This window comes from Myotis lucifugus, unplaced genomic scaffold (genome assembly GCF_000147115.1).
Source record: "Myotis lucifugus unplaced genomic scaffold, Myoluc2.0 scaffold_0, whole genome shotgun sequence".
Lineage (NCBI taxonomy): Eukaryota > Metazoa > Chordata > Mammalia > Chiroptera > Vespertilionidae > Myotis > Myotis lucifugus.
In genome coordinates this window covers 53,890,031-53,905,043 of record NW_005871048.1, presented here as the reverse complement: position 1 = coordinate 53,905,043, position 15,013 = coordinate 53,890,031, and the positions used below count along the sequence as shown (strand labels likewise).

General features: G+C 40.1%; 1 protein-coding gene across 1 annotated transcript in view; it reads right to left on the bottom strand.

Moving 5' to 3' along the window:
• Positions 1-15,013, bottom strand: part of DROSHA (drosha ribonuclease III) — a 105,383-nt gene that overhangs the window by 26,733 nt on the left and 63,637 nt on the right. The window contains exons 20-26 of the mRNA XM_023757055.1: positions 14,430-14,537; positions 13,797-13,935; positions 13,384-13,444; positions 7,620-7,679; positions 6,243-6,342; positions 2,347-2,449; positions 9-40 (exon numbers count right to left, since the gene is read on the bottom strand). Of these exons, the coding sequence (XP_023612823.1) occupies positions 9-40; positions 2,347-2,449; positions 6,243-6,342; positions 7,620-7,679; positions 13,384-13,444; positions 13,797-13,935; positions 14,430-14,537 (603 nt within the window). The remainder of the gene's footprint in view (positions 1-8; positions 41-2,346; positions 2,450-6,242; positions 6,343-7,619; positions 7,680-13,383; positions 13,445-13,796; positions 13,936-14,429; positions 14,538-15,013) is intronic.

The following is a 15,013-nucleotide window of genomic DNA, read 5'->3' as shown; positions in this document are numbered from 1 at the left end:
TGTTTGGCTTCCCCAGACCTCCCTCCATAGTAAACAGCTCCTAGATAAAAGGAAGATAATGCCCTTAGGAAGGTTGCATTAATATTCACAGAAAATTACATATCTCTATAAAAAGCAAAAAGGCAAGCCAAAACCCACTCACAGAAATAACCGACAAGATCAGAAGCCATTGCTTAAAAGTAGCATTTTTCCGCTTTCGGCTATGCTTTGTGTTAAAAATGAGAATGAAATACAAAATTCAATTGACTAAAATCTAATATTATAAGTAAAAGAGGACAAATACGAACTATCATAAAAGGTACATACAAAAACTTGACTTTACAAAAATGTTATGTTTTATTTTCTATATTTATAGTTTTTGTTTCAGACCACAATAAAACCTGAGTTCAGATCAATGAATGTTTCTGCAAATAAAAACCAGGACAACCTCTATCTTTAATTTAAAATAATTATTTAAAAGTTTTTAAATAATTAAGCACTGTACACACATTTACCATTAATCATTACCAGGAAGTACTATAGTAACATTTTAATTGCGTATCAAATAACTCTGGAGTAGGGTAGCCATATATTCTTGAAATCATATTTTTGTATCTGTCATCAGAAAGGCCACTTTTCATGTAAAATACTGAGACACTTAGTCATTAGAGCTTTTGATGACTAAATACATTAATTATCTATTGATATTTACAGTAATAATAATAACAATAACAGTAATGATCCTACTGACAGGCCAGACCCTGCCAGATCTCTGATCTCAGGGGGATGGCAAGGAGCAAGGAAGACGGGCTTGGATCTAAGTGACTCCATTGCCAGGCAAACGGATCTGGACTGAAACCAGCATTTGTGGAGACCTGGGACTGTCTCTATTTATATTTTAACAATGGATTTCAAATCAGTATCAGACGCACTCTCTCCGTTTTACCCTAACTGGAAGTGTACAGTGTATGAACACCAGATTTGCCGGAATAACAAAGCATGCTTTTAGCCTGTTGAAAAAAAAAATCTCCAGACCATTAAAGAGTAAGATTCCTAATAACTGTCTTGTATTGAGAATAGATTTTTACATGGGAGGGTTTGGGGGCACTTCTGCCCTGGGCACTGCGCAAACCATTTTCACATGCTTATCTACACTTTCATGGGAGCCTCAGTAAGAGGGTGTTACCAAAAAAGGGGGACATGTGTAATACTTTCAACAAGAATGATAAATTTTTTAAAAAGAATTACAGGATTTAGGCTCATAGTAGGTGATTTGGGGTAGGGTGAATGCAACTTTGCTGTGGGTTGGATGCAGCCAGGAATGGATATTAAGATCCTTACAATAACTCTGTGAGGTAAGTAATACCATCTCCATGTCATAGATGAGGAAACTGGAGCTTAAAAAGATTCAGTAACTTGGTGAAGACACAAAGGTGGGAAACGATGCAAGAAGAACTTGAACCATGTCTGCCTGGTTCTGGAGCCAGCTCTAACACTGTCAAAAATATTATGTATACAGGGAACAGTAATTCCACCCGACAAACCCTGAAAATAGGATACATTTGTGCAAAAAAGACATAGCTGTGAGAAGACTGGATAATGATTAAACATTCCCTTGCCACCATCATCAGCACAAAACTATAAGCTTTTATATGCATTTTCAAAGGAAGAGGGCAAAATTGATAAGGCAGTACAAAGGCCTTTGAAAAATAAAACGTATTCAATCATTCATCTAAAAAAAAATCAAGAAGTTGTCAATCTACTGTAACGTTTCATTGTAAAGCATACTTGCAATCACCAGCTAATTAATGCTTCACAACTTTCCTGTAGCAATGACTGACTGTACTTTGGTTACAGTAAAAACGAAACCGAGGAAGTAGAGTGTCTGCATCAGTCTTGCTTCAAGAGAATAAATAATAGCTGTAGAGACTCAAGCCCTGGGGTTTTAACAAATGCCATGTTTTCAAGAGGTTTAAGTCCGAGAAATCTTGTGAATAGTTTAAAATGTGATCGCAAACAATATTAGGGCCTCGCCAGCAACTGAGTTACTGTTTATTTATGGATGTGATTCTGAATCAAATCTGGAAAGCAATCCATCTCCATATTAATTCACTTCAATTCAACTCAGTGTACACATCTAAGCATGTACATGACAACAGACCATCCCAGGCACCGGGAATGCAGGAAAGAAAGCATGACTGCCCCGGAGGAACCACAAAAACGACAGCACAATGAGGGGGGAGTTATACTAAGGGCCTCACATGCTTCGGGAAAAAGTCATTCTGTCCCAAGTCTCCACAATGAATTTTATGTGCTCTCCAGACATTTTAGACATTCAAGAAACTAGATTATAAAAAAAGAAGTTACCTATTAATGCTTCAAAACAATTAGCCATTGCATGTCGAAGGTCTGATTCTCTGCAAAGGTCGGGTCCATGGGCATAAAGCATAAATCGATCCAGTTCCAGTTTCTATAAAATTCAAAAATGACAAAAAGAAAGAATTTGGCAAAATCAAACTGTAATAACTCAACATTCCTAGGGGTAAAGGTAAAAAATTAATTGGCCCATGTCAGTATAGAAAGAAAGCTGAGTCTACTATTCATCAGGAGTCCTTACCTATGGCTCAGCTCTGACAAACCCTGACTTTTCCCCAAGCAGGCTTCTTTCTATAAACCTTATTCCAAGTTCAGACCAAGCACTAGCTCAAGCTGGAATAATACTTTGCTAAAAGACCATGGGCTCTTGGGCTCACCCAATATGTCCAGGGAGACACAACCCCAACCCAAAGTTAACCTCTTTGATCCCAGGGATATGCGATACTTATAATGCTGGTAGATTAGATTTTTATGTGGCAAGATAAATGAGGACCCTCAGAAGACTTCAAAATGCCTTACATCTCAAAATCTTTTCTTTTGATTTTGGTAAGGATTTGGCAGTCCCTATATCTTTGTACCTGTGTCCCCTTCATGAGGTCTCTATACTTACCTTTTCAAAGGCTCAGTGAGATCCTCTCAGCAATGGGTTGAATTTATTTTAAGGGCTCTGGGAATATTGTTTGTAATTAATTACGTTTCCCTTTTTACTTGACCTTAGAAAACTATAAAGCCAAATTTGTGGCCCAATCCTACAAATTGTGTAGGACTTATGAATATATCTGTGTATATTAAACTCTACCTCTGGTTTCATTTTATTCTTATCCATATTTTCTCTTTACCTTGAGTTCAGTACCTACTTATTTCTTATCCTGTTGTATTATAATATACAAATCAATTCAAGTCCTGTTAGAACTAGACAGAGAATGTACTTTTTAAATAAAACTCCTGAGATTGAATTAATAGAAATTAATTCTTTCCATAAAAGGAGATGCAGCATTCCATAAGGATGCACTTAATCTGTTTCCATTACCATGTAATTCAATTCAATAAATACTTACTAAACAATAACATGCCATGTAATATGGAACAAGACACAAGTCAATGAACAACCTAGGACAGTATGAGTCTCAGATAAAAGACTCAGATTTTGTATATCTCAGTATACCAGTATATGTAAAAATATCTATATCCACTTATGTTGGAAAAAGACAGAGACAATAAAAACAAGACACATATGCTACCAGTATTTTGTACTGTTAGGAATTCATGAGTATAAAATAAACTCAAATGAGAGTATTGACTACCACAAATGCAACAGCAGAAAACACCACTTAAAAACATTGATCCCCAAGTGGAAGAGTTTATACCAAAATATGTAAATTTGATCTGTTTCACAACTTCACTGGGAAAACTCAATTGTTTGCCATCTCTGGAGCCCTGCTTGAGAACAGACTGCAAGCCATATTTTATATTATAAACAACTATTTTGGAATCCTATGAATTTTCCAACTTCTCATAATCCCTGCTCTATATCCTTATTTTTTTCATGAAGGCATTAGGGAAACTTTTAAAAAGGAGTAATGTTCAACTTGCATGCGTTAAAATGTTCATCTGTCTGAAGAGTTGACTTAGAGCTTTCACTAAATTCTCAAAGAGGTCAGCAATCCTCCATCAAGTCCCCTCCTCCCAAATGGTCAAGATCCACTGGAACAGACAGGAGAGCAAGACCACCACTGCCTTCTGCAGGAGCAGACGGGTGTTGTGTGCTATGGGAATGTTGGAAGTTGGTGTGGAAGAAGATCACATCGAAATTCCTGAAGGGAAAAACTGGCCACCCCTCTTTGTAAAGCACCCGATGTGTTACATGACTATTTCTGTTTTCCTGATATGGCACCTTCCCATACTTTGTAAATATCCTCCCTAAAATTATTTGAAAAATAATTATGCAATTTCATTATATCTGAAACTGGAAAGAAAACAATGGGGGAAGGGTGACAATCTATTTATTAGCATGTATTTCCAGTGGACATTAAGGTGGACCAGGAAGCAGCTTGACAATTTAATCAACTAAACACTGAAGCAGTTTTACTTAGAGTTGAGGAATTCTGTGCATTGTGAGGCTGCTAAAACCAAGTTAGCACACCTGTTGCCTATCTTTCTCTTCGAGGCATCATTATTTCTATTCTCAGATGCCACTAAAGCTGGGTCAAAGTCTACCTGTAACTATGATGATGATGCTGCTACAGAAAACACAGCAATGCACTCTTGCTGCACAAAAACCAGGGTATAAAATTAACCACAATTTGAATGTAATTAATGCCTTGTCAGTCATAAAACTAGAATGGATTTTACATAGTCACTTCTATCAAATTCCATCATTCATATCGAAATGAAGAAAACAATAAAAATTACTTAAGGCAAAAATGAAGGTAAACTCACAAAAGCTTTTCAGTGGATCATCAGTTGGGGGTTGGAGGGCCACCGTCCCCCTTGCTATAGAATAAACCCACAGGTCTATAAAATGTAATGATTTATAATGAGAATAGTGGCAGCAACAGAAACAACAAACTCCTTCTAACTCACTTACATGTGTGGGTGATTGCTAGGATGAACAGGCATTGTGCTGAGCCCTGTATAAATACAATCATTAACATTCAAATGACAATGTCATGTAGTTCTTACAGCTACTCTGCATGGCAGGTGCTGATGCCATCTCCCTCGTGCAGATGAGAAAGCAGAGGCCTGGGGAAGAGAACGACACTCAGTCCCGGGACCCCAGTTGCAAGAGGAGGGGTGTGGGCCAGAACCTTATGGCCAATGCAAGTGCATATTGCCTGTTATGATCTACTATGATGAGACACTGCACAGAGATAGGAACATCAAATAAGATAATGAAGTTACATGCCTGCCATGAATCTAAGTTGAAAAAGGTTCTGGTGGGTGGGAAGAGATTAACCACAGACTTAAATGCATGTATGAATAACCCATGGACAAGAGTCTGGTGAAGGCCTGAGGCAGGGGGGAGGGGCGGGCTATAAGGGGCCAATGGGGGAAGTAAGAGGGACATCTGTAACACTTTCAAGAATAAAGATAAATTAAAAAAAAAAAGGTTCTGTTAGTCACTCGGCTCAGTAAAGGAGGCTGGCTGGACAGCCTAAACCAGTGATGGCGAACCTTTTGAGCGTGTCAGCATTTTGAAAAACCCTAACTTAACTCTGGTGACTTGTCACATATAGAAATTTTTTGATATTTGCAACCATAATAAAACAAAGATTTATATTTTTGATATTTATATTATATATTTAAATGCCATTTAACAAAGAAAAAGCAACCAAAAAAATGAGTTCGCATGTCACCTCTGACACGCGTGTCATAGGTTCGCCATCACTGGCCTAAACCCTAAATCTTAATTAGTGAGATTTGTAATTTCGGGGGATTCTCAAAGATCTGTAAAGTATCCCCTATGTATATAAATGGTCTGGAGTATTCTATTCAAAGCTATAATTCTACTTGTTAAAGTAAATTAAAAACAAATATAATACAGAAATATTACACAAAGGAAAATTATTTAAAAATTCAAGTCTTTTGCTCTGCTCTCATGATCCTTTTCCCCAAATGTTTAACTCTGTTCCTGCACATCTGTCAAATTTTTCCCCTTCTGTTATCAAGTTACCTCACCATGGAGTTCATTAGCTGCTGGAGAAACTCACAAAGGTAACCAAACTAATAAGGCTGAATCCTTAAAACCCAAACAAAAAAATCTTTCCTGGTCTATAAAATACTAAGCCCTAACACACGCCAAAGAGGTACTGATTCAAACGCAGAACTATGCCCGGGCTGAGGAGGAGGACGCCAGGCTCCACGCCAGGCTCAGAGGTCGGACACACCTTGGCTAGCATGGCGAGGTGTTGATTCTGGACGATGGCAGTCCGGTAAGTCGCTAACCCTCCTTCCTCCAGACTAGGAAACAAATAGTACAAGTGGACACTGCAAAAAAAAAAAAAAAAAGCACATATATAAATATGCATCACACCATTCTGTCTGTGGCTCTGAGCCACAAAAGTAGGCCAGGCAAGGGATCTGCACAGGAGACACCGGCTGAACTGAACTAAACTGGAGGGTTTGACTGAAAGTCTTTGAAAGTTTAACAGGAAGCACAGTATATCTGCATGTGCTGAAACCCGAACAGCACCATTCACTCATGTTTTCACAGTTATTTCTGTTAAAAGGCTCCTCGGGAATCTGATGACAACAAAGACCTGAACAATGTCACACATGGCTAAGAGCAAACCCATGTGACACTCACAAGTGGGCCTAGAAACAGTACTTTTCTTGGGTTAGGCTTTGGGCAGCCCCTGAAGAGAAGCCTGGGAAGCCCCGAGCAGGACAGCAGCGGAGGCATGTTCTTCACGAGGACGGACAGGAACGGAACTGAGATCGGCACATGTGGCTGGCTGTGCTCTAAGAGCGAGCCGACAGGGGCTGACTAGGAAATGCAGGAACTGGGAGAAGCCACGTGGAACACCAGTTTGGACCACAACAGCAACTGTTATCTCCTAAATCTCACACCGGGTTTTAGATCCACTGAGCTTGGTTAGTCCTACGTGTCCAGGGAAAGCAGGCTTAGACAGCAGCCCCTTTGGCTCAGTATATCCTTCTTGGGAAAAGAAATGACCTAAAGAGAATAAAAAATAGCTCAATATAGTTCCAAGAAAAGCATGTGTTACCTCTCTTTAAAAGAGAAATTATCTATGAAAAAACAAAACACATTTTCCTACCCCTACCTCCAAAATAAGGACCCTAAAACATTTCTGGGGAGAAAACACACACATCCCCAAATCTCAACATTAAAATTACTTGTAAGCTTTACTTCCCTTGAGATCAGAAAGAGTGAGAAAGGGATCAAAGACAAATCCTAGAAAATGAAATGACATTTTAAAATATCATCCCTTCCTTTACAAATTGAATATAATCTCTGAAGCATCTAGAACAAGGCCAGCTGATCTCTGTGGCTGTGGCAACTTGAACATAAACTTGACAGGACAGAGAAGCGCGCCTTCCACCTTGTCATCTTGCTCACTGCAGCATCAGCAAGGGCAAGTTCTCAGGGCAGGAGCCACAGACCCGGGGCTGGCAAGCTCCACAGCAGGGACAAAACACAAGGCGTTTCAATGGCTTATTTGGCTAATTACACAGAAGGCAATGTATCAAGCATGTTTCCTATAAAATGCAACTAAGGGGGAAGAGAAGAAGAGCCGCCTTACCTGGTCAGAAACTCAACGACAGCATCACCCAGGAACTCCAACCGCTCATTGTGGTTAATCCTATAGGAAATTTTTAAAATCACTGATAATAGCATGCGTTTACATTCGCTCCCTCTCCCCTCAAAGAAAGAACACATGAGGGTTAGCTCTTTTAATATGAGAACACCCTACCTTGTTTTGATCCCTGGGGGTGCATGCGGGAGGCAACCAATGTTCCTCTTTCATATACTAGTAGATCTCTCTCTCACTCTCTCTCTCATTCTCTCTCTCTCTCCCTTCCTCTAAAATAACTTTTTACAAATCTAAAACAGTAGCAAATCTTTTGTTCTTCTCCCACTGTTTATCCTTTCTTAATCATCCCCATTATAAATACCAGCAAGCTCCAACATGAGATGTTTACTGAGCAGTAAACACTCCACTTGTTTTGGAGAACTGAATCAACAGAGGCATGAAATCTAGATTAACTGTAACATTTATACAGCACATCTGGTCTGAGGAATTCAAAGCACTTTATAAAACAACAGTCTCCTGTAACAGTGATTACTGTAAGATATCATTTACTTCATGGAAAACCATCTTAGATTTGGGCAAAGTCCAGGGGGAATTGCTAGAGTGAGAGTATGGACAACATTTTCTCACTCCGCCTTCTAAGCCTCAAGCAGTGCCTGGTAGAGTAGAGCTAGAAGGGGCCCTGTAGCTCCGTTGAACCTCCCACCCAATTCAGGAATCCCTTCCATTCATTACATCTATGTACCTGGACACTTGTGGGGAAGGGAGGTGATGGGGCTGCTAGACCTGAGACCCACTGCAGCCATGGATCCCAGATTAAACATCTTTGGGATTTAACCTGAAGCATTTAAGTCAGTAAATCCACTCAGTGGAATTCATATATATTGAATGTGTATTGTTACTGTGGTTTTTTTTTATATATTTTATTGATTTTTTACAGAGAGGAAGGGAGAGAGATAGAGAGTTAGAAACATCGATCAGCTGCCTCCTGCACATCTCCTACTGGGGATGTGCCCGCAACCCAGGTACATGCCCTTGACCGGAATCGAACCTGGGACCTTTCAGTCCGCAAGCCGACGCTCTATCCACTGAGCCAAAACGGTTTCGGCTGTTACTGTGTTTTTAAGGCAAAATACTTGTGTATAACTGATTTAAAATATACTTTGCAATGATCATTTCCTTAAACACACAGACATTAACAAACAGTACACAAGTATCTCTCTTTTGGTTGAATATATTCTTATACATTCTGTCTAGCAATAACACTACCAATCAAATAAAAGCAAAACAAACCAAGGCCGCTTGATTCTCTCCTTTTTCCCTCACCAGTCTTCTGGCCCCTTTCCCAAAGGTCTTGCTGATAATACATGGATTACTTAAATGTCACGAAATACCTAATCCTTCAGAGACCCTTTCTGTAGTAACATTTCATTGCAGTTTGCAGGAGTTAAATATAACTGAAATGTATGTGGCTAAGCAGTAACACTTTTTAAAATTACAGGTAGCGTATTCACTTGAGATGATGCCATCATAAAAGTTAATTATTTTGTAGTTTTGATAGGCAGACAGGATTTTATCTATTAATTTTAAGTCTTCATGACTTTTTGTAAATCCTAGCTGATCCCAAATCAGATTAAGTAAAATGCTAACCAGCCATTTAAACCTCTGCTGATGGCTCTGACCATGACCCTTATTTTTTTTTTTTTTTTTTTTTACCATGACCCTTCTTAATACCCCAGCTCCTCTATTGCTAGCCAACAAGTAAATAACCTTGGATAAACGTACTATCATGAATGACATTCTTTCCTTTAATACGTATTACTGAGGCCCTGCTCTGTGAAAAACACTAGTTGCAAAAGGAAAGGAAATTTTAAAAAAGAAAAATAAGAGTAAGACCATAGACCTTCGAAATGCTTACGGTATAGACAATCAGCCCATCACCTAATTATGATACATGGGAGAACCAGAATATGCACCATAAAGCAGATGCCTGCAGGCTGTGGGCAGAAGTCCCAGGTTACAGGGCATTCCACAGGTGGCTGTGCAATGACTGTGGCATTCAGGGAAGGGAGACAGTACACTTGGCAGCACAGTAAGTACTTCAGTCTCACTGGTGTGTAGTGAGCCACAAGGAAGATGTGCCTGGAAAAGTGACCTGGGGCCAAGCCATGCTGTTGGGACTTCCAGGTGGGGAGGTTCCAACTTATTCAGTGGGTGACAAGACGGCCCAGAAAGCTTTCAAGCAGGTTGCCACTAAGAACGAGAATCAAGCTCTAGAACCAGCAAGCTGGCTGGCTGCAGTGTGAAGGGGAACTGGCAGAGCTGGTCACTAACTGCAGGGTGGGCAGGTGGGAGGAGTGGTTTTCCGGGGAACTAGAAGTCCATTGAGAGCCCCTCCTCTCGGCCCTCTCCCCGGCCTGCCCTGCTCGTCCACCTTCCCACGGCCATCAGTGCCAAAAACCGATTTCCCAAACAACTTAACTGGCTCGCTCGCTCTCTCTTCCCTTAATTCTGAGCAGGCTTGCTTGGGAGGAGATATAACCACTGACACTTGCAGTTTAATGGTGTTTGCTTCAAAGATATACAAACACTTCTGAGGAACAGATGCATCTCATTTTATAATAGCAAAGTAAGAAACAAACCGAGGAGAGGGCAAATCATCGCAAGTGAACTCAATTATTCAATGCACAGTACAAAACTGACCTGTGACCCCTAAGCAGCCAGCAGAGCTGTCCTTAGCCCCACAGCAGTCTCGTGTGTACATTCTGTTCTGACCTTCACTGAAGCACTAGCAGAGTCTCCCTTGTAGTAAGTACTTTATGTTTATAGCACTCTCTACCCACCGCAGGTAGCCAGGCCTCCTGGTGAGTGCAGCTTGGACTTACTTGCCTTGGAATCACCTAAAATACCTACAAACTGCCTCAAACTCAAAAGGCACTGGCTCAGCATCTGCTGAATTACATTTGTGTGAAGCTTCTGAAGTACTGCTCCCAGGGCTGTGCCCGCTGGGGAACGCTGGATAGCAACATTGGAGCAGCAGCAGACCTGGCCCTGGAGGCCAGGAGGCTCTTCCTGGATGGAAACTCCAGTCAACTCTCAATCAGCAGAAAGATCACAGACAGGGCTGAAGACTCTCAACATAAGCATTAAAGGCCAGAAGTCAAAGGACAAAAGAAAGTGTTTATTCTCTGTCGATGGTATCATTTTCAAAATGGGAAATTCAGAAAGAACGTTGTTTCTCAGATATCATTCCTTTTGCCATGATAAGTAAGCATCTCTTTTTTTTTTTTTCGCTAAAAGTATTACAAAGGGTATTACATAAGTGTCCTTTTTTTCCCCCCCGCCCTTGAAAGCATCTCTTTGTAATAGCACAAAAGAAAACATAAATCATGAGGCTTGAAAATACTACTGATGACATAATTTACATATCAACAACTCTAGTTGGGGCAGAGGAGACAAAGAAGATTTAAACCTGGCCTCATCAGCCATTAGGCACCTGCTTTCATTCAAAAAAAATTTTTTAAATATATTTTATTGATTTTTTACAGAGAGGAAGGGAGAGGGATAGAGAGTTAGAAACATCGATCAGCTGCCTCCTGCATACTCCTTACTGGTTATGTGCCCACAACCAAGGTACATGCCCCTGACCGAAATCGAACCCGGGACCCTTGAGTCCGCAGGCCGACGCTCTATCCACTGAGCCAAACCGGTCAGGGCTGCTTTCATTAAATTTTTGGGGTGAATTTATATAGGCCTAGCCCACTTTCTTCCCAGATTCTTCAGGGGCTCAAGGCCACACAAAATACGAGTATTAATACATGAAAGTATCTTTTAAAATCAAGAAATAAAATAAGGAAAGCTAACATTTAAACTTTCCAACCCCTTATGTAAGGCCATTATTATTCTAACAATGAAACCTGATAGAAGCATCACAGGAAATGAAAACTACAGAATTGTATCTTTTATGAATATAGACACAAGAATCCTCAACACTAACAAACTAAATTCACAGCATACAAAAAGGACTATACACCATGATCAAGTGGGATGTACCCCAGGAAAGCAAAGTCAGTTTAACATCTAAAAATCAATTACTAATTCATCATGGGAGTAGAATAAATGGAGGGAAAAACACATGATCTCAGTAAATGCAGAGAAAACATTTGACAAAATTCAACACACTTTCATAACAGAAACATTAAGTAACTAGGAATAGAAGGGAATTTCTTAAACCTGAAAAAGGGCATCTAAGAAAAACCCAAAATTAATATCAGACTCAATGATGAAAGATTGAATGCTTTCCCCTTAAGATTAGGAAAAAGAAGTAACTGCTCTCACCACTTCTATTTAATTCTAGAGGCTCAGTGTATGAAATTCATGTGGGGGGAGAGGGGGAGGGAGGTTCTCTCAGCCCGGCCTGCACCCTCTCACAATCTGGGAAGCTGGCTCCTAACCGCTCGGCCTGCCTGCCTGATGGCCCTTAACCACTCTGCCTGCCTGCCTCATTGCCCCTAACCACTCTGCCTGCCTGCCTGATCGCCCCTAACCACTCTGCCTGCCTGCCTGATCGCCCCTAACCACTCATCTGCCTGCCTGATTGCCCAGTACAATCAGAAACCTGAAATACTACTGTTGGGAATATAAAATGGTGTAGCCATTTTGGAAAACAGTCTGGCAGTTTCTTAAAAGGTTAAAGAGAGTTACCATATGACCCAACAATTCCACCCCTGGGTATATAACCAAGAAAAATCAAAACATCTGTCCAGCCCTGGCTGGGGATCAGTTGGTTGGAGCATTGTCCCACACACCAAAAGGTGGCAGGTTCAATTCCTGGTCAGGGCACATTCCCAGGTGGTGGGCTCAATCTCCAGTCTGCGCATGTGGGGGAGGCAACTGATCAATGTTCTCTCTCTCTCTCTCTCTCTCTCTCTCTCTTCTCTCTCTCTCTCTCTTCTCTCTCTCTCTCTCTCTCTCTCTCAGATCGATAAAAACATATCCTTTTGCCCTAGCTGGCTTGGCTCAGTGGATAGAGCATCGGCCTGCAGACTGAAGGGTCCAGGGTTCGATTCCAGTCAAGGGCACATTCCTGGGGTGTGGGCTCGATCCCCAGTGGGGGGCGTGCAGGAGGCAGCCAATCAATGATTCTCTCTCATCATTGATGTTTCTAGCTCTCTCTCCCTCTCCCTTCCTCTCTAAAATCAATAGAAAATATATTTAAAAAATAAATAAATAAATAAAAACATATCCTTGGGTGAGGATTAAAAAAAACCACACAAACATATGGCAACACAAAAATCTATACACAAATATTCATAGCAACATCATTCATGATAACAGAAAAGTAGAAACAACTCCAAATGCCTATCAATTGGTATATGATTAAATAAAATGTGACATAACCATACCATGGAATATGAATAAGAAATGAAGTACTGATACATACTATAAGCCAGTCACAAAGGATCACGACATACAATATATTGCCACTAATACAAAATGTCCAAAATAGACAAATTCATAAAGATTGAAAGTACTAGTTGCCTAAGGCTGAGCAGGCTGAAAGAAAGGGCAGTAACTAGTAAGAGGCACCAGGTTTCCTTCAAAGGTGATGAAATGTTCTAAAATTAGGAATGATCATGGCTGCACAATGTTGTGAACAAACTAAAAACTACTGAATTGTATACTTTAAATGGGTGAATTATATAGTATGTGAATTATACTGCAATATAGCTGTTATAAAAAAAATCTACTGTACCTTGAAGGAGTTGGGTCATCTTGGCCAAGGCGTGACATAATATTTATTAAGGTGTTAATTCCTATTTTAAAAAAAAAATACACAAGTAAATACTGTTAGAAGCATTCTAGGGCCATGATATGACATATTGGAAAAAAATTATCTAGCTCATCCCAATATGACTTTAAAAAGTTTAATATCTGCATGTGTACAAATTTAATCAACTTAGTTACTTAAAACACTAAATAGGAGGAATAAGTTTTTCTAAAAAAGTCATCCATCCTATTTCAATGCTCTGCTCAACATGATTATTATTATGTATGGGGCAAGAAGCACTGAAGAATGAAAGGATGGAACAGTCACCAGGGAACCATTCCCAGTGGAGATTTAACCCAGAACACAGGCCAAAGCACGAGAGCAGAATCCAAACACACCTTTTTTCCGCATGTGCATGTGATGAACTTTTCTGTCTCCATATTTGGGCTGGCGAATTCCACAGTTAGACAAAGAATTCCTGGCATGATCAGGATTCATTCCAAAATTCAAGTGATGGCTCGGGTGGGTCATGGCCAGCTAAAATTTTAGTGAAATAAATTCAGCCTTAAAAACTCAACACAGAAATGCCATCTTTACATTATCCACCAATGAAACAGGAAAGAGATCTGTCTAGCCAGTCGACTTTTAAGCCCTGATCTTTCCATCTATCTCCTCCAATTTCCACAGCACTGGTGCAAGCCCTCTTCTAAAAATAAATCTAAAGTCTACATCTTTTGGAGGAGAATTAGAGTACTCAACACCTAGAAAGAAGAGCCATAAAGAAGGAAAACCGAAAGAAGGGGCTCCGGTTTGACAGGCAAATTTTTGCTTTAGTTTGTTTCTTTAGGGACGGCCTCAAAAAAAAAGGTGAGAAAAAGGGTTTGAAAGGGGCAACCAAAATAAAGGAGAGAGCGGTTTCTAAACATCGTCATCATCTCCCAGAAGAGAGAACTCAATGCTCCATCTGAAACCTGCAAGATGAATTACTGCTACCCTGTTATCATGTGAGTGTACAGGAGAGTAATTCTTACCTGTAACAGACAACGATCTTGGAAAGTATACCCTATCAACTTGTCCAGGTGCATTAGGCATTGGTGGTAGCGAATATGATGGGTCAAAACAGGTAGCATCATTGCGTGCTTAAAAAAAAAAAATCAGTATGTTTAACTCTATAAAACCTTTTAAAAATGCAACAAATGAAAACTATTTTCGCAACCCAAATTCCAAGTCAATGTCTTGAAACAGTTTAGTGGGGGCATGGCATCCTGATGCACCATCTACAAAGGGTAAGGGACCTTAGTTGTTTGGGGTATATTCTCTGGAACCAGAATGCCTGGGTCCAAATCCTGCTCTGTTACTCATTCATTGTGGGACTTAGGGCAAGTTATTTCACTTCTCAGCCTCAGTTTCCTCACCTGTAAAATGGGGGAAATCATTATAGCTACTTTCAAGGACAGTTAAAAGGATTAAATAAACAAACATAAAAAAAAACGGTTTAGGAGAGAACCAAAATGGCGGCATAGGTAAAAACATGTACTTGCTGCCTCTCACAACCACATGAAAACTACAACTAAAAGACAAAACATCGATAATCCAAAACCATGGGAAAGCTGGC